The sequence below is a fragment of the Tauraco erythrolophus genome, chromosome 19 (assembly GCF_009769465.1).
Source record: "Tauraco erythrolophus isolate bTauEry1 chromosome 19, bTauEry1.pri, whole genome shotgun sequence".
Taxonomy (NCBI): domain Eukaryota; kingdom Metazoa; phylum Chordata; class Aves; order Musophagiformes; family Musophagidae; genus Tauraco; species Tauraco erythrolophus.
In genome coordinates, this window is record NC_141483.1 from 2,014,574 (window position 1) to 2,041,939 (window position 27,366).

Below are 27,366 nucleotides of genomic sequence, written 5' to 3' on the forward strand. Positions count from 1 at the left end.
TCATGGCCACGTGTCCTCCTCCAGCCCCTCGCGCTCCCGTGGCCCCCAGGTGGGCTCCAGGAAGGAGGAGAGGACGCTCCGCAGAGCCCCCCAAGGCTCGGGGTTACCGGCGGGGGGTCGGGGGGCTGCCCCATAGCCCCGTGGAGTGGGGATCCGCGAGGGCTTCCTGTGGGGCTGCGTGTCCAGCCGGGGCTTGGCGCGGGGGCACGCAGGGACGGCCGGCTCCGCCGCGGCGGGGGCCTCCTCCAGCTCCGCCAGCTCATCCTCCCCCGGCGCCCAGTCCGTGTCGGACCCGGGGCCCCCCCGCGGCTCCCGGGCGTCCCAGGGGGCCGGGAAGCAGCTGCTCTCGTCGGAGGAGCTGGAGAGGGCCGGCCGGCGCCCCGCGTCCGCCGCGCCGGGGGCCAGGGGCGGCGGGGGGCCCGCTCCGTCGCCGCCCCGCCGGCCGTCCTCGGCGGGGAGCCCGTGTTTGCCGGAGACGTTGAGGGAGGAGGAGGAGGAGCTGGAGGAGCAGTACGCCGAGTCGGCGGGGGGCAGCGGGGCGGCGGGGGGGTTCTCCCCGTCCTCCAGCTCCTCCATCATCATCATCCGCGTGTTGGCCAGGAACTCCTCCTCCAGCCGGCGGAAGAGCTGCTGCTCCTGCCCGGGCTCCAGCCGCAGCGGGGCCCGCAGCCGCCGCGCCAGCTCCTCCACCGCCTCGGCCTCGCCGCCCCGCCGGGGGTCCCCCGCCGCCGCCCGCCCCCCGGCCCCTTCCTCCAGGGAGCAGCGGCGCGGGGCGGGCGCGGGGCTGCGGGCGGCCGGGCGGGACGGGGTCCGGCTGCGGGCGGGGCTGGCGGGCCGGGGGGGCTCTGCCCGCGCCCACGAGTGCTGCCCGTCCCGCCGGCGGCTGATGAGCAGCACGGGCTGCGGGCCGGGGGGGCCGTGGCTGCGGGCCCGCGGCGAGCCCCGCTCGGGCACCCGCGAGCGGCCGCGCTCCTCCGGGGCCGCTGCTCCGCCCGGGGAGGGGCCGGCGGGGCGGGGGGGCGGCGGGGGGACCCCCCGGCCGGGGTCCCGGCGGCGGGGGGTGCCCCCCTCCCCGGGGCCCGGGGGGCCGCTCTGCGCGGAGGAGGCCGAGGAGTCGCTGTCCCCCGAGCGGCGGCGGGCGCGGGTGGGAGCGGGGTCGCGGGACCTGGGGGGGGATGGAGAGGAAGTTAAGGGGGAAGGGGGGAGGCTGGGGGGGACGGTGAACTCCCACACTGCACCCCCTCCCCCCAGTCGCACTCCTCATTCCCTCCCATTGCCCCCCCATTATCCCCCCATTCCCTCCCCATTGCACCCCTTCAGTCGCAACCTCATTTCCCATCATTGCACCCCCCATTCCCCTCCCAGCCCTCCCCATTGCACCTCCCATTCCCCCTCATTGCCCCCCATTATTCCCCCTCCATTGCCCCCCATTGCACATCCCCCTTGCACCCCCATTCTCTCCCACTGCCCCCCAACTGCATCCTCATTCCCCCTCATTGCCCTCCCTATTATCTCCCCAATTCCCCTCCATTGCCCCTCCATTATCCCAATTCCCCCATGGTACCCCCAATTTCCTTCATTGCCCCCATTAACCCCCTAATTCCCCCATTATCCCAATTCCCCCCATTGCCCCCCCAATTTCCTTCATTGCCCCCCATTAACCCCGTAATTCCCCCATTATCCCAATTCCCCCCATTGCCCCCCCATTGCCCCCATTATCCCCCCAATTCCCCCCATTGTCCTCCATTATCCCCCTAATTCCCCCAGTTCCCCCCGTTGCCCCCCATTATCCCCCTAATTCCCCCCATTGCCCTCCATTATTCCCCCCATTGCTCCCCATTATCCCAATTCCCCCCGTTATCCCAATTTCCCCCATTGCCCCCTCATTGCCCCCCATTACCCCCCCAATTCCCCCCATTATCCCAATTCCCCCATTGCCCCCCCATTATCCCCCCAGTCCCCCCCCTTCCCCTCATTGCACCCGCCCATTGCCCCCCGCGCCGCGCCGCCATTGGGCAGCCCGCCCGCCCTCCCCGCCAATCACCACCCGGCGGGGGCGGGCGGCCCACAGGCCCCGCCCCCTCTCCTCCACCGCCTGCGCACTGCGCCTGCGCGCTGCCAGCGCGGGAAGAGCCTGTGGGGGCGAGCGGGAGGGGGGGGGCGAGCGGAAGGAACGACGACCCCCATGGCCGCCACCCCCCTACAGAACGGGCTGGCTCCCTCACAGGGAAGGTCGTCTCAGCCCCACGGCAGGCCCCAGCCCCACGGCGGGGCGAATGCCCCGCCGTGGGGCTGGGGCCTGCCGTGGGGCTGAGGCCTCTGTGGGGTTAGGCCCAGCTGTGGGGCTGAGGCCTGAGAGGCAGGCAGTCGTGTGTCCCCCCCCTCCAAGCAGCACCCATGGGTGCCCTACCTAAGCGTTCCGGCTGCCCGTGGCTCAGCGGGGCTCCTGGAAGGGCTGGCAGAGGCGGGCAGAGGGCCAGACCCCCCCCGCGGGGGCAACCCCTCCTGCCTGGCGCTGGCTGGCGGCTTCGGGATGCCCGTGTCCCCAACACCCTTCGGTTGGTGCCCACCCCGCTCGGTCTTGGTGTGGCTGCTGTCCCCCGAGGTGGGGCCGGCTGCCCGGGGGCGGCGGGGGGTGCTGGGGCTGGAGGCGCGGGAGGAGCTGCCAGGAGCTGGTTTTTGCGAGGGGAAGCTTGCGGTGCGGGGCTGGGGCAGGCGGTGAGCTGGAAATGGAGACATTGAGGTGTCAGAGGGGGCATCCCTTGCCACCCACCCCACCTTTGTGTCATGCCATCACCCCCGCGTTTTCCTGCCAGGGTTTCCCAGGCTGGGGGTTAATCACCTCAGGAACTAATTTGGCCCCAAACCCACCATTTCTCACTCCCTTGTTCCTGTTTCAGCCGGATCAGTGCCCCGAGCAGCCCAGCCCCAGGGAAAGGAGAGCCCGGAGCGGTGAAACGTGGTGAGGTGTGGGAGCACCGGGGGGGGGGGGGGGCAGGGGTTGGGGGTCCCTGGCATCCCCAGGGGCACTCACAGAGAGAGGAGCAGCGGCACGGGTCGTGCTTGTCCAGGTAATGTTCCAGTGTGTCCCAGCCACCGCCAACGCGCACCATCACATGGCTCCTCAGCACCTGCGGACAGCCCGTCACTCTGCCCGTCCCCCAGGACGTGGCTAAAAAGCCACCCCACTCCTGGGGGTGGGAGCTGTGCGCACTGGCCACAAACAGCCCTCCCAGGTCCCCGATGTGGGGCGCTCATACACAGTAAATCCAGCCCGGAGCCCACCCACCACAGGGTCCCTCAGGATGGGTCCCTACTGCTCCGAGAAGCAGGGGAAGGAGGAGAGTGGGGGGGTCCCGGCGTGGTGGTGGTGGGTGATGGGGTGAGAGACGCAGCGGCTCTTACCCGGACAAAGATGAGGGTGCTGGAGTCACCCACTTTGTATTTACCCTCGGAGACCTTGACCATGGGGAACTGGGAGGGGCAGGAGCAGCAGCCCAGGATCTCCCGCACCTGCCGGCAGAGAGGGGAGAGGTCAGTGGGGCGCAGACCCCCAGCTATAGGGCCAGCCCCTATAGATAGGTGCAGGTGGAGGGGCTGTACAGAACCCACGGAGAGGGGGGAGCCCACTTAGTCCCAGCCCGGCAGCTGCCCTCCTCCTGCCCGTGCTTGCCCCTTGCCGCAGCCCCAGGCATCGGGGAGCACCCACAGCACCCACACGCCGTGGGAGAGGGGCCCGGGGGGCTTCCCACAGCCGGCCACCCCTGAGCAGGCTGAGAACAGGCACAACTCGTTTCATCTGCTGCCAGCCTCGCCCCCTGGAGCCCACCCACTCTGGGACCCCCCAGGACACCCCGAAACTGGGAAGGACAAGGAAATCCCCCCTCCCACCCCTCGTAATCCCCAAACCACGGGGGATTTACCCCCCACCAAGCACACTGCTATGGGGCAGGGACCTCCAGCGCCCCACTGCACCCCACATCCATCATCAGAAAAGGGTTAAAACCTCTTTTCTTTTTTTGCCCCCCTGAAGCTTTAACTCATCTGGCACCAAGAAAAGGGTCTGGGGGGGGAGCCGGCCGGGGGCCCCCATGGCTGTGGGACCGTGCTGCCTGCCCGCTGCCTGCCCGCCAGCTGCCTGCTCTATCTGGGACGGCCGCCCTGCCCGCGGCCTGGCCCGGGCTGACGTCAGGGATTAGGCAGGGAGCCACGGGGGGACGCGGGGACGCGGCCACATCCTGCCCTGGCCCGGGGGGGGGACACACGCAGCACCGCCTCCCCCACCCCGAAATTTGTTGGTGTTTTCTTTTTTTTTGCCTAATTCCTCTTTTTTTTTTTTCCCAGTTCTGCCTTTCTGCCCATCACAGGGGTCCAGCCGGGGCAGGATCCGGCCGCTCCGGTTCCCATCCGGGGCAGCAGCTGGGTGGAAAGGTCAGCCTCGAGTGGGGAAACTGAGGCACGGGGTGTGTAGGGGGGGAGGCTGCAGTGAGGAGTGGGAGGGGGTCTTGACATCCGGGGGGGGGGACATGGGGACCAGCCAGGCCGGATCCGGCACCGTCAGGCTCCTCCCCGGCTCCAGCACTGCCCATAAAAGCCGATGGCGAGGAATTACGCAGCCCGGAAAAATGCAGCTGGGGTTGGCAGCACCCGGCCAGGGGGGCTGGGGGGGTGTTTGGGGAGCAACAATGAAGCAGGGGGCACCCCCTTTTGCAGTGGCACTGGCTGGAGGGGGGGGTGCAGGATGCTCCCCACGCCCCCCCACCCCCCAAGTATGGCGACTGCGGGACTTAATGAGGAATTGGGGTTTCAATTAAAAAACAGCTTTGAGCTTAGGGGGTCAGGGGAGGGCAGACCCCCCCCGTGTCCCCCCGCCCTGTCCCCCCCGTGTCGCCTCCCCGTGTCCCTGTATTAATCCACTGCCACGCGTGCAGGCTGGATCCTGCACCCAGCCTGCCTCTAATCCCTCCTGAGCCTCCTGGCCCCCCACGGTGGGGGGTGGTCCCTGCACCCCAGCTTGCAGAGGGGACCCTCCCCTCCCTCTCGACATCCCAAATTGTGGCCATGAGCAGCCGGGATGGCCCCACGTCCGTCTGTCCATCCCTGGAGACACCAGCCTCAAGGTGCTGGATCTGGGCAGGAGCAGGTTCCCAGAGTGGGGACCACCGTGTGTGTGTCCCAGCAGGGAGGGAGTGGCTGGGGCAGAGGTGGTGACACCCACGTTCCCCCTGTGATTATGGCCACGGTCACCAAAATAACCCATCCCGATGTCAGGAGGCTCCACTGGGCCAACCACGGGCCACAGAGAGCCTGGTTGGGTGGACAGAGAGGACCTCCCACAGGCCACGGAGAGCCTGGTTGGGTGGACAGAGGGGACCTCCCACAGGCCACGGAGAGCCTGGTTGGGTGGGTGGAGAAGGACATCCCATGGGCTGCAGCCAATCTGGTTGGGTGGATAGAGAGGCCCCACAGGCCACAGAGCAGCCCGTTGGGTGGACAGACAGGCCCTCCCGTGGACCACAGATCAGCCTGTTGCGTGGACAGACAGGCCCTCCCGTGGACCACAGAGCTGCCCGTTGGGTGGGCAGACAGGAACCAAGCGCAAGGCTTCCAGGGGAGCGAGTCTCACCAGCTCATCCAGGTTCTTCAGGTCGCAGAGGGTGATGGGCCGGGTCCTGCCGGGGTAGGCGAGTGCCTGGGGGTCCCGGCTCTCCTGGCGCGTGCCCAGCACGCCGGAGGCCATTTGGTCCCTCATCTCCTCCTCAATCTCCTCCTCCATCTGGATCAGCATGGGGGCCAGCATGCCAAACTTAGAGCCCCTCCTGGCCACCTCCAACAAGCAGAGGACAAAGTTCTTCTCATTCTTCTTCAGCACCAAGTCATTGGTCTCGAACATGAGGACATCCTGGATGCCGAGGTCCTGCCGGCACCACTGGATGAAGTTGGAGACGTTATCCCGGGCGATGAAGGAACCGGGCACCACATTCTTGGCTTGGAAGACAACCTCGTTCCGGGGGACGCGCATGTGGGCGGCCACCTCGGGGTGCTGCTGCTGGAAGTCCAGGGCGGTGCGGTTGACGTTGTTGGCGTGGCGGCAGAGGTGGCAGCCCGTCTCCAGGCTCTCCAGGAAGGTGTCCACCTGGATGTCCAGGTCGTAGAGGGTGTTGAACCACTCAGCCAGGTCCTCCTTCATGGCCTCCAGGTACTCCTCGCTGGAGCGGAAGGGGCGGATGCTCTTGGAGGCAGCCGATTGGATGTGGCTCGGGTCGGCCATGGTGAGCCACCTGCTGGGGGGGTCACCAGCTGCTGTTATGGGCAGACATGGGCAGGCAGCCCCCTCCCCACCCCACCCTGACCCCCCACCAGAGGCTCCTCCCCAAGCACAGTTTGGTCACCTGCTGTCCCCCGCCCTGGTGACCCCCTCCGTGCCTCAGTTTCCCCCCCCTCTCCCCTGTGGGCATGGGGGTCACCACCACCATCTCCAGAACCTGCCTGTGCCCTGCCAGCACCCACAGCACCGGCACCCTGTGTGCCCCCACCCAGTGCCCCCCCCCCCCCGTGTCCCTTCTGACCCGCCCTCCAGGTTAATGAGTCACTTGTCACCCACGCCCACCCCCCCCCCCCAGACCCCACTGTGGGGGCTGCGGTGGAGAGGACACGCCCCCCTTCCCTGCCCCCCCCCCCAAGCTGCCCAGTCATGGTGGGTGTCACCACTGTGGGAGCAGGTGCCACCCTGAGGGAGCCGGGGCCAGGGGCAGGGAGGAGCCCCCCCGGGGTGAGGGGGGGGCTGTGGGGGTCTGACCCCAGCGCTCAGCTATGGGGGGTTGGGGGGGGGGGCTACCCAGGGGGCCCCTGCACTCCCTGGCCAGGGGATGCCAGAGCTGGTGCCCCCCAACACACCCTTCTGGGACGGGGGGGGCCCAGTGCCCCCCACTGCCGCCCTCCCCCGGCATCCCCACACCCTGGGGGGGTTCTGCCGGGGGGGGTTCTACTGGGGGGGGGTGTCTATACCCGGGGGCCCCCCTTCCCGGGGGGGCGGCTTCTCCGAGGGGGGGGCCGCTTTGCCGGGGGGGGTTCTCCTGCGCGGGGGGTCCCCGCCCCGGGGGGGCGGTCGGTCGGTCTGTCTGTCTGTCCGTCTGCCGGGGCGGGGGGGTGGGAAGAGGGGCAGCACCTGCGAGGCAGATGCCGACTTGTGCGGGGGGGGGGTGGAGGAACGGACGGACGGACGGACACACGACACACGCGGGGGGGGCCACAGGGACACCCCCCCACACCCCCCACCCCCCCCCGCACTCACCGCCGGCTCCGCGCTCCGCTACCGCCGGGCCGGGCCGCGCCGCCCGCCCGCTCCGCGCTCCGGGCCGGGCCGCGGCTCCGAGCGCCGGGGGGGCCCCGCCGCCGCGCGGCCCCGCGCAGCCCCCGCCGCCATCCGCCGCCGGGCGCGGAGGGGCCGGAGCGGAGGGGAGCGGAGAACGCCCGCCTGCCCGCAGCCCCGCGCCGCCGCCGCCGCCGCTGCCGGCCGGGAAGTTGGAGGCGGCCCAGAAAGGGCCGGGACGGGAGCGGCGGGCGGGGGCGGGCGGGGACGGGCCGGCACGCGGGACACGGGCACGGCGGGGGGGGCGCGGGGGGCACGTACACCGACCCGGCGACACGCACCCCCCAGCCCGGGACCGATTTGCCCCGGGGGAGCCGCACCCGCTCCGGGGAACCCCCTCCCCCCCACCCCCCCCGCCCCGCCAAATCGGAGCAGCCCCGCCCGCGCCCGCCGCAGCGTCCCCGCACCCTGCCCCGGGACGGGCAGGATCGGGCCCTTCCCCCGCTCCCGGGAGCGAAGTCCCGTCGGAAGCGGGCCGGGGGGAGGTGGGGAAACTGAGGCACGGGGCAGCGCAGCCGCTCCCCTGCAGCGGGGGGGCGGAGTTCAGGGGGCATTTCCCCCCCCCGCCCCGAAGGTGCAGAACAGGCGGCTCCATCCCGGCGGCTCCATCCCGGGGGGGCGCGGGGCCGTGTCCCCCCCCCTCCGCCCCGGGCAGGGACGCTCTCAAGAGATGCCACCAGCGGTTCGGTTAGAAACAGCAGGAATTTTATTTAAAAAAAACCGTCACAACCATCGACATCGGTACAGTCTCGCCGCCGGCCCCGCGCTCGCGCCCATGCTCGCGCCGAGGGGGGCGCGGGGGTTTAGTTCCCGTTAAACAACCGGTTTTAAAAGGGGGGAGGGGGGAAAGGGGGGGGAAAAAAAAAAAAGATAACTCGGGACGCTACCGTTGAACTTGGTTTTAATGTTTCTCCACAAACGGTGAAAAATACTAAAGTACAGACAAGGAAGGATCATAATGTTGCGGCCAACATTATAAATATGGAATTATAAATTTAAAACATTTTTCTGGTTTAAAAAATAAATCTGGTAGTAAATGCAGCTCCGCGGGCTCCGGCTCTAGTAGGGCCGGTCTCTGCGCTCCTGGCGGTGCTCGCTCCTGTGGGTGGGGAGAGCTGGCATCAGTGGCGGTGCCCCTGGGACCCCCTGCCCGGGCCAGGGAAGGGTCCTCGCCCACCACCCACACCCAGCCTGGGTGCCTGGGCAGGGAAGGAGCAGGATCCCAGTGCCACCCCTTTCACCTTCCCTGGTGACCAAGGTTTGCCCCCTCCCCAGCGGTGCCCCGGCCCCCCCAGCCGCTCTCTGCCCACCCCTGTACCTACTTGTCCATCTTTCCCGGTCCCCCGCGCCGTCCTCTGCCTCCGCCTCCCATGGGTTCCATCAGGGGTCCCGGTGGGCCCCCGGGGCCCCCTCCTCCTCGCCGTCCGCCTCCTCCGTAGCCACCTCGATCCATACCCCGGCCTCCTCTGAATCCACCTCGGTCTCCACCGCGGCCTCCTCTGAACATGCCACCGGGTCCCCCGCGGTCCATGAGGCCACCTCCTCGCCCGCCTCTCATGCCCCCGGGGCCGCCTCTGCCGCGGTCTCCGCCTGGCAGAGAGGAAAGGCCCCTGAGAGCAGCCGGAGGGGACACGCAGCCCCTCTGGACCCTCCTCCGTCTGGTCCGACCCTGCCCCACTGAGCTTGGCACGTCCAGCTCCAGCACAAACACTGGGAGAACATCCAGGAGCTGTCGGGAACCCAGAGGGCAACCAACCCCGCAGGGCAGCATGGTGAGCACAGCAGAGCTGTGGCTAATTAAGCGGGCACTAACGAGGTGAAAGCCGTGTTTTGGGGAGCTGGAGACAGCCCCAAGGAAGGAATCCGGCAGCGTGAGGAGAGCTGGGAAGTGCTGGGGTGAGAGAGAGAGCAGAGCGCTCCCAGCCTCCATTTCCCAGCTCGAGGAGGGATGACGCCCCAGTAGCTCTTGGGGCTGGAAGCAGCTGCTCCCCGGGAGCCCTGAACCAGGCTGGGTGCGGCTCACTGGAAACCCGGGCGCCTCCGGCGCAGCTGGGAACTCTACCACACACGTACCTGGAGGGGGGAACGGGGGTGGAAGAAACCCTTCTGGTTTGGGAGCCTTGCACTGGTTGCATTCTGTTCTCCAGGCAAAGTTCTGGTTTCCACATCCCCTGGGTAAAAACACCAGTTAGCAACGACCGGGACGGTTTTCCCAGTCCTGGACCAGTGATTCCCGGGGGGCTGCCTGGCCCTTCACAGGACAGGAGATGCAGGAGCTGCGCAGCAGGACCCGGAGCAGTCGGCCGGGCTGCTGGCTCAGCCGCGTCCTCCCAGGCAGCGACACCAGCCCTGCCTGCTCCGGAGGGAAGAAAGGAACTTCCTCGGAAGGCCCAGCAAGTTATTTTGGGAAAGGCCTATTTGTCCCGGCCAGCACCTGGGACACAAGGGCCCGTCCTGCGGGCTCCGAGATGAGAGAGGGCTGTAGCCACCACGCGGCAGTGCCTATGGAGGTGCCGGGCTCACGCGGAGCTGCTGTGACGCGCGGCACAGGCAGGCAGTGCGGGATACTCACGGATTGGGACACTGCCAGTCGCCGGCTCGGTGCTGGACACTCCCGCCAGAGGGGTTTCCCCTGGATCCCCGTGGTCCTCTAGAGGAGAAGCCACCCCTGTCTCCTCCTCTGCCTCCCATCCGGCCCATGGGGCCACTCTGGCCGCCAGGTCCCCCTGGGCCACCGGGTCCCCCTGGACCTGCAAGAAAGGCTCTGTGAATCCCAGGAGGCCCTGAGCACGGCTGAATCTCTGGCTGTGCCCTTCCCTGACCACGGACGTTACCTCCGCGGAGCGGGGGAGGCATTCCCCGCTGCTCGCGTGGCGGCATCCCGCCTCGCATGCTGTTCATCGGGCCCTTCTTCCGCGCGAGGGTAACCTTGAGCTTGCTCCCCTGGAAATCCTTCCCTAGGAGGAGGAACACAACGGCAAGAGCGTCACTTTGTGCGTCCGGCACTCACCACGTCCAGGCATCGCACGCGTTTTTCCACGGGACACACAACTGCACCCACTCCTTAATCACAGGGGGAATTTTCACCTGGGTCAAAGGCAGCAGAAGGGGAAAATTCCACTCGTGGGATGAAGATAAACTCCCGCTACAGGAGGTGACAGGTGACAGAAGCCCGGGCAACTAAGGACAACCTCAACCCAAGCATCGGGCATATCTGTTCCAGTTAAAACCAGCAACTTCTTGGGGAAAAGCCTGAGCACCCAGAGCTGGCTTTAAACCACTACGATCCTCCGCGTGCCCAGGACAGAAATGCCGACTTCGGTCGGACAAGAATTGAGTTCAGCAATCCAGAACAAACCGATTCCGTCCCAAAACGCACCCCGCGTACTCACCATCAAACCACTCGACAGCTGTTTTGGCAGTGGACGGGTCATCGTAAGAGACCGTGGCGTCTCCTTTCGGTTTGCCGGTCTCTTTATCGATGTAAAGGTTTATCATGGGCTGCCCAGTCCTCTTGTTCATCTGGTGGGACAGCAAAACAGCACCTCGTGTCACAGCTCCCCACGAGCTGAGCAAGGATTCGCCCTCCTCCCATCTGCTTTCGACTCGAGACAACCCAGCCTTGTTTTGGCAACCCCGTGGCAGAGGAGATGGCCCCTCTGCCTCACCACGGGTGGCAGCTACTGCCCAAGCAACCCAACGGATGAAGGAACCGGCCCAGAGCAGCACTCTCTGGCCCAACAGGCCTCTCCCGTGTGTGCCTGGAACTGAGCCGCATCCTTGCTGGATCCTCTCCCCACCACCCCGACCCCTCACGCTGTCACATGTCCCACCCGTGCCAGACCCCCAGGGGCACGTTTCCTCCACGGCTGTAAGCGCTGGTGCTCCTGCACACCCAATCCTCGCATCACGAGGGCCAAACCCTGTCAAGGTTCTTTGGGAAAAGCTTGAACTACAGGTCAAGGCCAGGCTGCGGTCATCATCCTGCCCAACCAGCCAGCGACCTCCCAGCTCCTGGGAATGAAGGGCTAAAGGGAGACGGAGCAAGGTGGAGGCAGGGAGGAGGTGGGCAATCCCTTTCCCCTGTGCCCCACCAGCCGGAGGCCGACGCGTGTTCCTTCTCACCTTGACGACACCGCACTGTTTGAAGAAATCTGCCAGATCCTCCAGGGTCACGTTATCATTGAGTCCCTGCACGTAAACCGAACTGTTGTCCGAGTCCTCGTCTGGGTCCATGGGTGGGCCTAGGAGATAATTCACGGTGTCATGGCAGGGAGAGGAAGGCAGCGACACAACGGCACGGAGCGCTTCCGGTCACGGCAGCCCCTCGGCCACCTGCGGCTTCGTGCCAAGGGTGGCGACTCTACACCACCTCCTGCACGTGGGCAGACGGACAGACAGACACCCACACCCACCCAGTGCCAGCAGAACCGCTTTGTTATAACGGGACACATCCATGACGAGACATGAGGAAGACCTTCGCGCCCTTCAGGCTCTCCCACATGGACATCCACCCCTCCCTCGCCGCGCTAACCCCCCCCTTTTCCGCAGCGGCGTGCCCATCCTGGAAGGCTGACGCGTAACTTCCAGCCACGCCTGGGCCAGAGGAAGAAAGAGCCACACGGCGACAGGGTGGCACGAGAGGACGGGCTGGAGCGCGGCCATGCCGTGGGCTAAGGCTGCCTGAACCGAACCGCAGAGCAGCTCCGCAAAAGCTCCCCCAGTGTCCGCGGAGGACAGGGAGCATCTGATGAACACATGTGGTTTTCCACCAGTCCAGCTGTTCCAATGAATCAAGGAATAAATGAAACGGCCCGGAAGAGACCGCCAACGGCGGAGCGTCCTCACGCTCCTACGGAAGGGCATGGCGCGGGGCTACGCCTGCTCCGCCTGCAGCTCCCGTGCGGAGCGGCCGACGAGCACACCATCTTGGCAGAGTCCGAGCACAGGATCTCGGAGAGTCCCAGCAGTTATCAGCAATTACCTAAATCAAGGTCCGGTCCTTCTTCCATGTGTCCTGCCAGGCGGGAAAGAACCATAAGAAGGCGTGTTAGTGCGCGCCCTGCGGGCCGAGGAGCCGACACACACAACACTATCTACTTAAACCGCCGTTCGATGGCGCTGGTTAAACTGGAGCTGACTGGCATTGCAAAAAATCAGCAATGCCCCTTTACTCGGGGATGGGTTTGCTATTTTTAGCCGCCTTTCGAACCATTAACCACTATTACACTTCTTATTTTTTTTATTTATTTTTTTTTTAGTGCGTTACCAGGCCAATCAGTTTTACGTCCATTACTAAAAAGTTACTTTACCAAAAAAATGTCTTAAATCCAAACCATTTATTTTCCCCAAATTACAGAAGCGGTTGCTCAATTCCTCCACGTTACCCTGTGTCCTGTAACCGCATACCCCTACGCATCGCCGGCAGTACCCATTACAGTCTTGTTGCATATGTCATTTTAACCACTTAAACGAATAAAAATTACACTTTGTTCTAAAAACTGACTGCAAGTTTTTTTTTTTAATTTTTTTTTTTTTTTTTTTTTAACACTATCCATTGTAATGCTCAAAAACTTACCACCAGGCTTATTGAAGCCACCTCGCTCTCCAGCGCTGCTGGGGGGATAAACGAAGAAATGAAGGCCTTTCCCTTTACAAAGCCAGTGCCGCTCTGAGCCTCTGCGGCTCACTGGGAAGAAGGGCACTGGCTAAACATCTCCAAACAATGCATCTGTCTCTCTCTCTCTCTCATCTTGGCACTATGCCTTTCTTCAGGGCAGCTCGCTCAAAATTTCCTTTACATATAACGCAACCTCGCTTGTCTGGTTTTAGACACCACTTGGCTGTCGGTACCCTCTGCATTACTCGTCGGGTGTATTAGCAGTGCAATACTTGGCCCAAAAAAAACCCGTTTTCGAGCGTGACAAATGGAGCTTTTTGCTTCAGAGAAATCGTGGGGTCGTTCGCTGGTCAACTCCCTCCCCTCTGTGTGTCCATAAAGGTGCACCCTCAGCCTCTCGCAGCACGAGAGCGAAACGAGCCCGCGGGTCCCTGACATTAACAGTTAAAAAGGGAGGAGACAACCACACGCGATACCTACAACACAGTCCGGATGACATTTCCGCTAAAAACCTCGGTATAAAGCCATACATTCGGGTCACGACTGAATTTAACAAGTCTGTGTGGAGGGAGAACTTACAGAGTACAGCAGGGGCTCGAAGGCCTGGGGTGCAGCTTTGTGGACACAGACCAGAACGGCAGATTTCGGCACGCGCCAGCGCGAGCTGGCATGGCCGCAGCTTTCGGCGAAAGCTTTGGCTGAAGCGTTCAGCTAAGACTGCTTTCGAGCGCCGGTTCAATTAGGAAAATGCCACCTGAAAAGGATTTGGATGTTTCTTGCTCTTTTTTCGGAGAGGCAAAAGAGCTGTTTGGAAGGAGACGAGCAGAGGAGGGAGAGCACCGTCTGTTTTCTAGCAAGTATTGCACCTCTAATACCGGGAAAGAAAAACGTCGTCAATACACAGTTCCAAGCTGTTGCATGCAGCTTTGCCTCCTTTTGTTAAAGTACACACCATTTACGTAATGTCTCTCTTTTTAAACACAGACGTTTACACTTTTTAACGTTACACAATTCTAAAGTAGTATGTTATACCTCCTCTGGTTTTATTACCAAACAACAAGTAGGCAGTTACCAAAGTTACAGAAGGATTCCATTTACACAACGAATACATTTGGTTAAAAATATTCTATGTATATTTTTCCTCTCCATATGGACACCGTGTCTAGTCCCACTTTTCATTATGCTGCCGGCTGAGTACTGAGTACGGGTACTTTTTAAGTACTGAAGTGTATACAAGGCTCTCACTTTGTAACCTGTAGCATATAAATGCGACAAAGCATGTTAAAAAGTTTCCATGTTTAACAGCCAATGAAAATAGAAAATAACGGAGTCAATGAAAAAGGGCACGTTAATAACATCGAGCTCCTTACCTGCCGGAGACACTGAAATCCATCACCACAGCATGCTAAGAGGGCCGAGTTGCCCTACCCGCCCCTGGAAGGCCACCTTGTCTATGGACAGCAGAAAGTCTAGTCCATAAAGCAGGGGGCCCTTCGCAGCGGTCTAGTCAGGTGGGAATGGCTACGCACACAATTTAAGCTCGGATTAGGGTGCGAAATCGGAGACGGGATGACAAATCTTTTGCATGAGAAGCTCCGAAGGGGCTAGAAATTTGAAGATGTGATGATAGACATTTCAAGTGTCTACATCTACGTTAAACCATTAGAGATAAATACATCATGGGTGAAATCTTTATGCAGAACCGTGGAACTCTCTTCCACTCAAGCCAATTCGAGCCAGATGCGTTCCGACACAAGCCAGACTTTTTCTTCCGTTTCCATACACCGGTAGTTGTATTTCTCCGATAAAGATTTCATGCCACTTCAAATCATTTCGACAGAGCTATGCAGAATGGGACTATCGATTGCCAAACTCTGGTTGCCACTAGGCCGTAAAACACCTCCACAAGTTGCCTATCAAGGAGAAGCTGTAATTCCGGCCGCCCTGCCAAGTACCAGGGCTGGCACTGCGCATCCCACGCCACATCTCCAGTGTGCACCTAGGGACACTCTGCATAGCTCTGAACGACTGGTGTGAAGGGATGGAACACACACAAAGCTACCTCTTCCTTCTCTTAGGAGCCTTTGGGATCAGTCCTTCCTCGCAAAACAAACATCCCAGACGGGGAGACACGCTGCTGACCTGAAGGCACAGGTTTACCAAACCAGGTTTTGCCATCAGTTAAAATGGCCAAACTGATTTAGACCACCTGAAAGCTCCGAGGGGGAGCCGAGCCAGATCCCTTCACTTTCTCGGGGTCTTTCTTCACGCTCCACCCAAGCTCTAAGTGTTCTGCCCACTCAGAGTCATGGCTTCGACAGCAGCAGTCTGCCCCGGGCACAGCTCCGCGCGCTGCTGCCAAGGCGAAGAGGCTGACGGCGTAACGTGGGGCTGACACGAGGCTTCTGCCTTGTACATACCTGAACTGGCAAGGTGCCCACTACTGAGGCACAGGGAGTGACTCCTGGACCTGGCGGAAGGTTTGTGTGTGTTCGATCCAGAGCTACTGTTAAACTCCACAGAGGGTTTCACCTCTGCGTGACCACGAAGGGAGCTGAAAGTTCCAGGTTTAGCAACACCCCTAATTCCCCCCCGGGCCCAACCAGCTGCAGGACATCAAAAAAGTAGATCCTGCTCCTATTTCCCCGAGGATAATTTTGCCATGAATTAGAAGCAATGCTGCTACAGAGATGTTCCCCACAGAAGTACTGTTGGGAACGTCAACCTTTCAGTCCCTTCTTTCCATTTCAAATCCTATGGGTAAACCAGAATTAGGTAAAAGGAGAAAAGATTTGCTCTTACCCCATTCCACCGCGTCCTCCTCCCCGCCCACCTCTGCTCATGCCTCCGCGATCATATCCCCCTCTTCCCCTGCCCCGGTTATCAGGGCCGCTCATATTCCGGTTCTCTCCTGGGCCTGAAAAGCCTCCGGATTCCTGTCCGTACATGTTCATGCTGCTGGGATGGTCCTGACGGAACGAGCCTGAGGAAGTTTGGAAGAGAAATGTTAGGGAGCTGCAGACAAGGGTGGGTCGAAGCTGCCTGTCCCCTTTCTAAGCCCTTTTACCTGCCTTCAGCACCAGAACATCATTGTGACAACCATTTGCTTACAGCGACAGCGTTCGTTTGAGTAGAGCTGTGCCACATTCCTGTTTGCAGAACCGAGTTCTGGGTTCGGCCCTTTGCCCCTGCCCCAGGCGAGTCGTTTTTCAGTGAGAAAGGGCAAAATCCAGCTACGGTACGCTCTCCTCTCAACGCAGCTACGAGCTTTGGACCCAAAGTTACACCAAGCCTCCTTCAGAGGCAGCCCACCGTGCAAGGGCGAGGGAGAACGGCCCCTTCCTGCACAACCACGCAGCTCTGCTCAGCACACTCACTCTGCTGGCCGTAGCTGCTGCTCTGCTGGCTGTACTGGCTGGGGGTCTGGCTGTAGGATCCCGTCTGGGGTGGGTAACTCGTTGGTGGTGGCTGCTGCCCATAGCTGCTTTGTTGGCCATAGCTAGTCTGCTGTCCGTAGGTGCTCTGCTGCCCGTAGGTGCTCTGCTGGGAGTAAGTGCTCTGATCGTAACTGCTTGGCTGCGTGGAGGAATAGCTGGAAGACAAAAGCATTGTGAAGGTGGAAAGATGAGTGCATCAGGCTGCCAAAACGGCTCACGCTGGAAGGTAGTGCAATTATAAGCCATACGTACTGTCGTAAACCATTTTAAAAGGTGAAGTCATCCTGTGGAGGCTACTCTGGTGCCAGGAGGCAAAATAAACCTGGTAGATTGCTACAGGCAAAATCCACGCCATCGTTCACAATTTATTCCTACCTCCAGGAAGAGGCGGAAGCGCCAGGGCAAGAGTCACTGGTAACGCAAGTAACAGTCTCCCTTTCTGCCTTGGCACTGGGATATTTTCGGCTGGTGGATGATAAAACGGTCCCCCCTCACCCATCTCAGGCTTTAAGAACTTCAAAACATGCACTTTACAAGTCAGCATCAGCATATGAAAGACACCTGAGGGGAAGCGGTGAGCCCCTGGGCAAAGCCACGCATAAGGAGGCAGCAAAAGGTCACTGTAACACACTCCGTATCTAGAAAATTTTATTTTAAAAACATTTGTTTTTAAAATAAAACAATGACAACACCGTTACACCTTGCTACTGCACATTGGTGTATGTGCTCAATCGCAGCCTCATCTTACCTACGAAACGTAGTACACCAAGGAGAACCACACGTCCCCCCTCCCGGACACCAAAACTCTTTTTACAGCTGTTCATTTGAAATCCCTTGAGAAAAACCCTTTTGCCTGAGCTAACCCACAAGTTCCCACACCAGCTTGGCCTGCTGGGAGAGTTACCTGGTAGGAGGATAGGAGGGAGGCGCGGTGACGGGCTGCATGGGGTAGCTGGCAGGCACCTGAGGATAGCTGTAGTTGCTCTGTCCATACCCTAGGCTGGGCTGGCTGTAACCTGTCGTACTCGACTGCGGCTGGCTGGTCTCTGCCGGTTTGCTGCCATCCTGGGGTCTACGGAGCAGTATGGAACAAGAAGGAAACGTTGGTGCAAACCCCCATCTCTGGCAGCAGTGAAGGTGCTCAGATCCCCGCTGAGACAGAAGGGCACTACCTATTTCTTTGGGTAGCGTTACAAGCTGGCACCGCATCGCTGTCAGTCGCTCTGGCGGCAGCTAATACGTGCTCATTAAACACTGAACATTTCAGCACCTGCCGACTGGGTATTTGCCCCCTCCCCCGCCATCAGGAAAGGCCTGGGAAGCATCCTGAACAGGGAGCTGAACAGAGGACTGCAGCTTCTGTTCACCAGCTGAGCTATGAAACCGAAGGGGAGGGATTTAGGCTTTGGCTCTCGAACCGAGCCAGGGTCGTGAAACGGGCAGGAAGGCGGTCAGCAGCACGGCCCCTCCGCTCCAGCGGCGTTCGCACGGCGCTTGGAAAGGATTAGCTCAAAAGCAGCCAGAAACGTCCTCAGTTAAATGCACCATTGTTCAGTTTAGAATCCAGTGCAAGCAGACATTGCCTCATACACGTCATCCAATGAAAGGGAAAGGATGTTGGGGGTTGAACTAGATGACCTTTAAAGGTCTCTCCCAACCCAAACTATTCTATGTTTAGTATTTACCCACAAGGCCTGAAAATAAAGAGAACCCTCTGCATGTGATTCACGTCTCCTTTTATATCTGTCCCATATTGTTTATAATTTCTTAAGTGTTTATTAGAGCGGAGTAAAAAGAGTTAAGCTACTTCTGTTGTACAAGTTGGGAAAAAATTATTTTAAATGATGTCAGGATTCATACTAGAAGGGTAATCTGACAGATATGGACAGAGCTGTGCCAAGCTCGCCTTTCCTTACTGGAGTGGTTGCTACAAACATCAGGTAAATGAATACAGCCGTCTTCCCTGACTACTGAGTGAGTTTCCATTATGTATTCTAAATCTTTCATATCCTGAGCAAACAATTAAACTAAATATACTATTGCCAGTGCCCAGACACAAGAGATTTAAAAAGGAAATGGTTTTCCGCATGTGCATCCACTCCAGAAGTCACAGTACGTAACAGCATCCTGCCTGACCCTGTGACTCAAGATCAGACCAGACTGGTCCATTTTCTGTTCCACACCATGAGTCAAGAGCCCGTTTTTGACGCTTGGTTGCTCTCCTCATCTCCCAGTAACAGCGCTGACTCACCGCGCCACAGCAGAACCTACCTACGCTGCCTCCCCCAGCCCCGGAACGCGGCGGGATCGGATGCGGCAAGAGCAGAGCTCTAGCACCAACAGGCAGAGGAAAGGTGTCAGCAAACCCAGCGGGCCCCAGTTCAGCTGGTGGTGTGCCGAGGCTCTCCCCAGTGGCAGGGCAAACGCAGGCTGAGGAGCAGGAGAGGAACCAGATGTTACCTTGCGGGAGCGGGAGCTGCTGGCTGCTGCCCGTAGGCTGGGTAGGCGGGCTGGGTGCCGTAGGCGGACGGCGCTGCGTAGGAAGCCTGGGTGGTGGTAACCGTAGCGGTGCTCGTATCGTAGGCGGCTGTGCCGTACCCCTGGACGGGCTGACTGTACGCCGGGGGGGCAGTCGGGGCGGTGTAACCTGCAACAGAGGACAGCCTCATCAGATTAGCTCGGCGACCTTCGCTCGTCACCTCTCAGGCTATCGCGCTTCTGTTGATGGTGAATCAGATCTCAGGCACGGCACCCATTGTACCATTGCAAAAATATCATGGATGAAACTGGAAAACGATGAACTCGCCCATGCCACCCCTTCGCCTTCCTCGGAGAAGCCCCCTGCCCTGGGAAGCCTCAGCCTATGGCTCCAGCTCTACCCTCACCACCCCAAAACCACGCTCCGAGGAGCTTTCTGGAAGCCACCTTTCCATCAGCATCCAAAGGCTGTTTGCTCACAGCTAATGTAACAACACGCAGGGCAAGCTGAGGCACGTCTTCTGGACACAGGAAGACTAAACAAAGCTCCTGTTAGCCCTAAAGTAAAAGAAAACCAACCCATTTAAGAAGTACGGTCCCATCCTTTCCGCTTTCTTTAAAAATAAAAGCACAAAATGGCACCAGGCTGACCTGACGAGTCTTTTTGAGCCATTTATGAAATCTTATTTTCCATCAGCCATTCTGGATACAAAAGAAAAGCACTTTACATTTGCTCTAACTTAAGAGAAAGGTCAAAAAAGACACATAAAGTAGCTTCTGATGTTTCATGTAGCTTCGCTTTTCTTAGAATTTCAGTTTGTTTTAGCTAAAAGGCTTAGAGATCATACATTTATTTCTGAACAATTTTACAAGAACATCCAAGATCCTGAAACAGCTCCACCTAAGTTACTCTTTCCAGCAGCCGCTGCCGTATAATTTAGCCGACCATTCGGCTTGTCACACAGGTGAACTATAAACCCGGAATTAACACGGTGGCTTTTTATAGTTAAGAACCTTGTGAGCAGGTTTACAAATAACGAAACGGGAGACTTACATGAAAAAAGATCAATTAAAAGTTTTGTTAGCAAAAGCTGACTTACTAAAATATCAAACATCGATTGCCAAAGAGCAGCCAACTGGTCCGTGTCTTATTGATGTGATCTTAACTGCGTCAAGATAACAGCTTCTCCATCACTTCTTATTTTTAATAAACACAGGACACTTGTCACATACTCTTCCTTCTAATTATACAGCGTTTCAGGTAAATCGTGCTGTAGCTTTTTAGTTCAACTCCCTAATTTGCAAGACAAACATACTTCCAGCAGAACCTAGCGTGCCCTCCGGAAGCACCGCGGTACTTCCACTTCTCGCTGTCCCTGCCACAAAATCAGGACCCTTCCCAAAGGCTCTCTGAATCAGCCAGTAAAGAGGAAGAGAAGCGAGAGGAGGAAGTTTGCACAGCACATTAGTTAAAAAACCCAACCTCAGCTTTCTGTCCTGACAGAATTTTCCAGTTAGCCTCAAGATCCTGACGATGGGGACACAGCCTGTCCACCCTTACTGTCACCTGCAAGAGGTAGCCTAAAAACCCCCGCCCGCTCCCACAAGCCTTTTTCCTCTTGCCCTGGACCCCCGACGCTGGTCACGCTCTCACCCTCCCGCTGAGCGCTATGGGCTGACTTCCACACGGCAGGGCTGCCGACCTGGGAACAAGAAGTTCGTGTCCCACCAGGAAATAACTTGCACGAAGCACTAGCAAGCCAGTTTTCATGGCTGTTATTCCTTTTTGCTGAGAGGTTCTCTGAAAAGCACAGTGGTTTTGAGCAGGGTGAACGGGATGACGCTGAACGGGATAAAACGATCTTGATTTTTAAAGCCTCGGACAATTTTATACAGGCTAAACACGTAAATGTCAGCCACCACAGCACTTCCACAGGGAGCACCGACACCAGAAGTGAAAGGAATCCTTATTTGAACTGGCTGAAGCCTGACCACTCACTACACAAGCCTGCTGTTTGCCTAAGTACAGCCTGCAGTAAGTGCCGCTGAAGCCACAGCCCTGGCTGTCCTCAGGCAGACTCGGAGCCACCGGACGGTCCTCCCACATCTGGGCCCCCTCTCTCAGAACTTTTCCACGGCAGCACTAACCTCTCCAAGCAAGCGATCCAGTCTGCTGACACCTGGCTCTGCATGGTCAATAGAATAAAAGGGAGGAGAAAAAAAACCAAATCCTGAATTTTAATACTTCAGCTCTAGATGGAGCATTCCCCTCGCGTGAGCGTGCTCCGCAGGGAGGGTCTGTACCAGAAAAAGAAGAGGCAGTGATTTAATATCCCACTGGTCTAAATTTTCATTTCGACAATTTGGTTTAGATACTCTGAAAATCCTCAAGAGCTGTATTTTTGAGGGGGGTATTTACATGGCAACACTTCTCTCTCCTCCTTACCAGTTGGTAAGATAAACAGCGAGTCTGCAGAACAGATACTGTAAGAAAAAGGTAACAAAAGAACTCTGATAACCTGCTTGAGAAGTCCAGTTCTGTGGCTTGGTTTCCTCTCAAAGTATCCAAGCCTGCAAGCAAAACTCTAGGAATTCTTTGGGCGGAGGGAAAGCTTGCAGGATTTGGTCCTCGGAGAACATCAGCTGAAAATACTGGATTCGAAGAGATTTCTTCTGAAATAAGCCAGCTTCACGCCAGCTAGCAGCAGTTTTGGAAGCCTTCTCTCTGATGCAAGCAGTATTCAAAGCTACCCAGGGGCTGTGTGCCCAAAACGAGCCGACTCCTGTCTGGCATGCCTACCTTCTACCAGTGAGGGTCTGGGGAAGGGGACGCAGAGGCTGTCCTCTCTCTGCTCCATTTCGGTGTAACAGGTTATTGTGGGCGCTGAGTCAGCTGTGGGTGTGTTCATTTCCAATTCTAAATACATTAAAAACTTAAAATATACGTAACTCAATTTCACAGGTAAAAAGAGAAGCAGGGGCTGCCCTGTCTTTATCAGCTACTTAAAGGAGGTCCATACTCGGAACATCTGAAATGATGTCTTTGCCCCCACAGGATGTTGTCAGAAGCCAGTAACCCCAGCAGATGCAGCTCTTTATTTACCCTTGTAATTCATGCTTATACACTGCTGTGACTAAAGAGCAAACCACGACCACGGATCCGCCTGTGCCAATGAATGCCCTAATCCAGTTGATGTCCAGGGAGCTGCAGCGGAGCCTGCAGGCTCCCAGACCCCTCTCTTCCGTGACAAAGTGAGAGGGTGACTCCAAGACACCTTTTCCTGCAGCCCCCGGGAGGGAAGGAGAGCAGCCTGGGTGGTAACTCTCACCTCGGGCAGCTCAGGCATCAGTGCAAGGCTGGATGGCAGAGTGCTTGGCACGGAAAGGTCCCCGGGCAGGCTTCGAGGCGATGCAGAGGAACTGTCTGCGGTTCCTGCACAGTCCTGAGAGGGTGTATCTGCACAGGATTTGAATTTCCCTGACCACAATGGCATCTTACCCAAAAAGTAGGCTGTTAAAGACAAAAATAGGCACTTCGCTTTTAAGGAATTGCAGACATCCCTCTGCTACAAAAAGGCGATGCCTAGGAAAAATAAATTGAGATTCAACCGTAAAAATTGCACCTCTTTTAGGGCGTAAGGCCCCAGGCAACACCCCGGGGTTTATTTAGTATGAAAGGCAGAGACCGAGGGAGGAAGAGAGGCTTGAAGCACTACCAGTCCCATTTGCAGAGCTCTGGCTCCTCAAGGAGAGGCAGGTGTGGGAAAAATAAATATAATTTGGCCCTCTGCCTGGAGAATAACATCAACAGTCCTGCCAAAGACCAACGCTACGTGGCTTGAGGAAAATCCTACTTGAAGGACGGATATGATCTTTTGCTTGACCACTGCCTGAGTTTTGGTTTATTTTGATGAAAAGAAAACAAAGCCTTTTGCCTAAAAAAAGAGAAGCTGTGCAGAAAAGATGCTTAACATTATTATTCCTCCAGCAAATATACTCTTAAGGGACAAAGAAAAACATAAACAACACAGATTTCTGTGACCCCCACAGGACCAGAGTCTGTAGTAAGGATTAAGTGACTTAAATATTTCAAAGAAAGGAATTTTGGAAGTCTATAAATCCTTTTTGCTGCCAATTTATATCCATATACTTTTAAACAAAGGAAACAAAAGGAAAAAAACCCTGTAGATAACCTGCAGCGACACTGGCTGGTACTGGTCCCATTCTGCAGGACATGTGCAAACTGCCAGGCAGAAATTTCCCTTATCCGTGTAAATGTTCGATATTTTAAGTGCTGTATATTTTAAGTGGATAGACTATAGGTTAACATTTTCTGTCCACCTTTTCCTTGTGAAGCATTCCTCAATGCTTCTGTGGCCAGACAGCCCACTGCCTGTCTGTCCTGGTATTCCCTTGCTTTGGGAAGTATTTAAGAAAGCTCCCACTCTAATAAATGTTTATAATGTCTCTCATAGCAAAGGACGAATCTGCAGAAAACAGCACCCGAGGCATTACTTGGAGGAAAATTTGCTTTTTCAAAGTCTCCTGAACACTCGGTCCAAATAGATCTGGATTGAACGACACCTCAAGAATTTCCTTCAGACGCTAAGACACTCCTGAGTACAGAACTCCAGTTAAAGAGCACAGGCTGGAAGAGTTTACAGTGCATTAATGAACATGTGACGTAGGCGTCTGCACTGGAAATGCAAAGACAAGATGGAACATGCAAAGGTGGCGGTCAGGACGGCTGGATGTGCCTGTTTGCCCTTTAGGAAGCGGTAAGACAATGGGGTTAGATTCACCCGAAACGTCTCGGCACGGCTGTCACGAGTGCTCAGGAAGTTTTATCCATAAATTACGCCACTCAGACTTCACGGAGATGTGGAGATGGCAAACAGCACTGCAGCCTAGCAAATTCTTACTGACGTTGTGTGCGTGCACTCTGGTCCTGGATGGCTTAGTGCTAAAACCAAGTGATACCTAAAGGGTTAACACCGCAAGTTTAGACAGGATGAGACAGCATTTTCCATGCGAGAATGAGCAGGATACTCAAATCTGTACTGGTCCCTTCTACTGGGGGAAGCACAAGACAAAAAGTAGAGGGTACGCCATGAGAACAGGCATACACCACTTCCACTGGTTTGATTTTTGGGCAATGAAGCACTGAGGACACAGGTTCTCCGGAGCAGCCAGAAAACAGCCAGCTCCCAGGGAGTGCTGCTGTGCTGCTCACATCTGCTTTGCTCTAAACACAGCACGCTCTGCAGCCGTGCTTAGTTCCACAGCACCCAAAAAGTTCCCTGAAAAATTAAACGGGCACGTTTTGGTTACTCCTCAGCCCTTCCCTTGAGGAAGGAAACCCTTTCCACATCAGAGCTGCCCAGAGTCACTGGGTATGGTTTGGGCCCGAGCTCCCCACCGCGCACCTGAGCTCAGCTCTCTGCCCAGGGTAAGTGAGGCCTTGCAGGCACGGGGCTCTTACCGGTAGGAGGCTGCCCGTAGGACGATGCATACGCAGTCTGCCCGTACGTCGCAGTCGTCTGGGGCTGCGTGTAGCTGATGTCGGGGGGTTGTCCGTAGGTTCCATAACTCTGTTGCCCGTACGTCTGCTCCAAAAATGATACAAATTGAATTTGCATGCAGAAATGACTCACAGGCATTGCAGAGATACACACGGATTGTGCCAGTGATGCACGCAAACTGGGGGATCTGTGTTACCTGACGCACTGAAAGCAACCAGAGTCAAGCCAAGGCTGCTGGGAAAGTTTGGGCGCTACTGCAAATTTCAGTTCAGCTCTGTAATCAAGCTACAAACGCAGTTTATCAATGCCAGGACCGGAGGGACAGCCTCCTACGTTTTCACAACACACCTTTGCTCTACACAAAGCAAAACACGAAAGCATCCAGCTCCTCCTAATAGCCTGGGCACCCACCACCACTCACGGGTACCTCCCGAGGGCTAACACGGGGAGCGGGACTACTCAGAGGGCAGAACTGCACAAAGTCAGTAACTTCAGCATAAAACTGCTTTAGTGTTCACTAGAAGAAACTCTATTTAAGGTTTCAATGAAGTTATTCTGAATATTCTTCATGTCCACCAGCCAATAGTTTGAAAAATAGGACTTTATGTAGGCGTCAAAGGATGCAATCAGCAGGAGCATCCAAGGGCTTGGATCACCAGACTATCCCAGTTACAGCTACTCCTGCCCCAGTGCCTCCGCACCCAGTGAGAGATCAGCTCTCAGCTTGCACCTTCCCTGGAGCTCATTCTCAAGGCCAGGCTGTCACTCAAGGACCGCTCCTGCCCATCCTCTGGCTCAATCCTGAAGGCAGCACCGCAAACACCTCCTCCGCCGCGGCGATCTGATCGGCAGCGCAGCGTGGCTGGGGTAGCCCAGAGCCGCTGGCGCTGCAGTTTCACCAGCCGAAGAGCTACCTCAGCCTCCTGCCACGGACCAGCCGGATCAAACTTCAGGCACCAGCCAACTTCCAACAGCTTTGTGCAGTTTGGTTTAGGATAAACTCTAGTTACAGCTCAAGAAGCAGCATGAAGACAGCCTTAACATCAGGTTCTCAAAGGGATTTACTGACTCCTGTGAGAGCCTGGAATTTAAACACCTTTTGGGATCTAAGCCCGTGTCACTCGTGAGCCAGCCTCCTTGAACTCAAGGCACAGATCTTAACCAAGAAGCCTTGACCAGATCGAGTATGCCACTGTCTGTGGCAGCTCACTACTCAGGAGGCAGGAAACGCCACCAACGTCCCATGGCTCTTTGCCTACAACTGAGTGTAGGTGATCAGTTGTTCTACTCTCACACCAGAGGATGCTGGTGAGGCCTTTTGTTCTTACACGTGCGAGTCTGCTTACGCTCGTCCTTCCGTGTCACCTGCACGTTTGGTAGCAGCCCTTGCAATCGTTCTCTCTCAAAATACTTATGCAAAATAAAAGTTACCGTCAACTTCGCTCAAGCTGACCCAAACGCCCAGACTGAACCTGTGTTCCTCCTGTAACACTGATATTTTTTGACCAAGGGCCTTCTTACCCTGCTGCAGGAACAGGCGAGCGCAGTGCTCATGCAGCTTCGCCTGCCTCGGACTGGCTGGCACTGGCAGCGTGGCACGGGCACGGCATGGTAGCTCTTGTTCAGCCACACAGCACCCAAGCCAAGCTGTTGCCACAACCAGAATGAACCCAGTAAAAGCTGCTCAGTAATGCTCCAACAAAACAAAGCCGTGGGGTTTATCTCCATAATACAGGCGTACTCTCTGGCGGCAGGATTTGCCTTTCAAAAAACTCTCTAGAGATAGGAGGTAAAATTAAAACCACCACTTTGTGAGGACAAAAGTTTACCTTTGAAAACATACTTCCAGTGTGTATACAAATACGTTTTCAATAACTCGTATTCTAAGGATTAAAAATAAGCATGGTTTAATTCACCTCTCAAGATGATCATTGTTCTGCAGTTGAGTCAACTGAGAGTATTACAGTTTTAGCAACAATACCTCCATGAAAAAAAGTCTATTCTCTCCCCCTCCTCCTTTGTCCAACTGCTGCAGTCTCACAAATGGCAATTCCCCCCCTTTTTTTTGAGGTTTTTCTCTCCTACACCACTGAGTAAAACACCCACCAACATGGTAGTGTCAAACATCCACCTAGAATTAGGCTTTTACAATCCTCTTGACAACAGCCACCTTAGGCTCGGATGTAGTAACAAAGAAAGGGACTGCTGAGGATCTGTGATGTTTAGGTTGTTTTCCCTCTAAAAAGCAGTCTGGGTTTGCGTGGGAAGCTACGAGACAATTTTTCACGACAAGATTTTGCTGCCGCCGCTCAGTGTTTTCGGTGACTGGCAGAGCCCCATGTCGTTTACTGGAAGACAGTAAGCACTGGAAGATTCAGCAGGAATTATAGAACTGCCCCGTGTTTTACCTGGGTGGTCTGTGCATATCCTTGAGCTGGCTGAGGTGCATAGGCGCTGTAGCTGTAAAAGGGAATTTAAAGGCATTTATCACGCATCTGCGTATTGCTGACTTGCACAAAAAAGTATCACGAGACAATTTTCACATAGCGAAACGATTTCTGCTGAAATACTATTGCAATACAAAATCTAAAAGCCAAAGGGACGCCACAGGATTTGCAAACATACCTGAGTTAAGACTAAACCACAATTAATAAGTGCTTATATTACATCTTTTTAAAACAGAGAGGATAAGACCATAATGCTACTTACCCCTGCTGGGCTGCAGCTTGGCTATAGGTACTATAATCTACAAGAAAAGAGGAAAAAAAAAAAAAAAGGTTGACAAAGGCTTAACAAAATTAACAGCGTAAGAGCACAGCAGCTGGAATTTTCTCCTGCAGCTTGAAAGAACCACTATAAACCACTGGAAATCCAGTTTCAAAAAGACTGTAAGGTAAATGCACTTTTTCAGCCTGTTTTGAAGGAAACAAAACCTCT

The 27,366-nt window shown here is 57.0% G+C and overlaps 2 protein-coding genes across 3 annotated transcripts; both read right to left on the minus strand.

Annotated features, from left to right (window-relative positions):
* On the minus strand, positions 1-6,271 carry GAS2L1 (growth arrest specific 2 like 1). Its single transcript, XM_086623556.1, has 5 exons — positions 5,627-6,271; positions 3,406-3,513; positions 3,035-3,131; positions 2,411-2,723; positions 1-1,165 (listed from the first exon to the last, which is right to left on the minus strand). The coding sequence occupies exons 1-5, from the start codon at positions 6,269-6,271 to the stop codon at positions 1-3; spliced, it is 2,328 nt and encodes a 775-aa protein (XP_086479682.1).
* A 2,116-nt stretch (positions 6,272-8,387) lies between these two features.
* EWSR1 (EWS RNA binding protein 1) lies at positions 8,388-24,513 on the minus strand. 2 transcript variants are annotated; one of them, XM_086623678.1, is made up of 14 exons: positions 24,390-24,513; positions 18,890-19,076; positions 17,334-17,501; positions 16,370-16,584; positions 15,795-15,975; positions 12,951-12,988; positions 12,357-12,389; positions 11,498-11,616; positions 10,765-10,894; positions 10,207-10,329; positions 9,945-10,122; positions 9,446-9,543; positions 8,695-8,962; positions 8,388-8,471 (listed from the first exon to the last, which is right to left on the minus strand). In XM_086623678.1, the coding sequence occupies exons 3-14, from the start codon at positions 17,372-17,374 to the stop codon at positions 8,432-8,434; spliced, it is 1,464 nt and encodes a 487-aa protein (XP_086479804.1). In that variant the 5' UTR covers positions 17,375-17,501; positions 18,890-19,076; positions 24,390-24,513; the 3' UTR covers positions 8,388-8,431. The 2 variants fall into 2 exon arrangements, with proteins under 2 accessions (XP_086479804.1, XP_086479803.1); XM_086623677.1 differs by lacking the exons at positions 18,890-19,076; positions 24,390-24,513 and having other exon boundaries at positions 12,951-12,985; positions 17,334-17,409.
* Positions 24,514-27,366: the final 2,853 nt, after the last annotated feature.

What these genes read in the sequence shown, in the direction of transcription:
- GAS2L1 (XM_086623556.1), bottom strand. Translation starts at nt 6,271, where the DNA reads ATGGCCGACCCGAGCCACATCCAATCGGCTGCCTCCAAGAGCATCCGC. An exon ending in GCACCCTCATCTTTGTCCGG is followed by an intron (nt 3,132 to 3,405) that starts GTAAGAGCCGCT and finishes GGCTGTCCGCAG; the next exon opens with GTGCTGAGGAGCCATGTGAT. An exon ending in CGGGCAGCCGGAACGCTTAG is followed by an intron (nt 1,166 to 2,410) that starts GTAGGGCACCCA and finishes ATCCCCCCCCAG; the next exon opens with GTCCCGCGACCCCGCTCCCA.
- EWSR1 (XM_086623678.1), bottom strand. Translation starts at nt 17,374, where the DNA reads ATGCAGCCCGTCACCGCGCCTCCCTCCTATCCTCCTACCAG. An exon ending in TGGCTTCAATAAGCCTGGTG is followed by an intron (nt 12,390 to 12,950) that starts GTAAGTTTTTGA and finishes CCCGCCTGGCAG; the next exon opens with GACACATGGAAGAAGGACCG. An exon ending in GGACCGGGAAAGATGGACAA is followed by an intron (nt 8,472 to 8,694) that starts GTAGGTACAGGG and finishes CCCCACCCACAG; the next exon opens with GAGCGAGCACCGCCAGGAGC.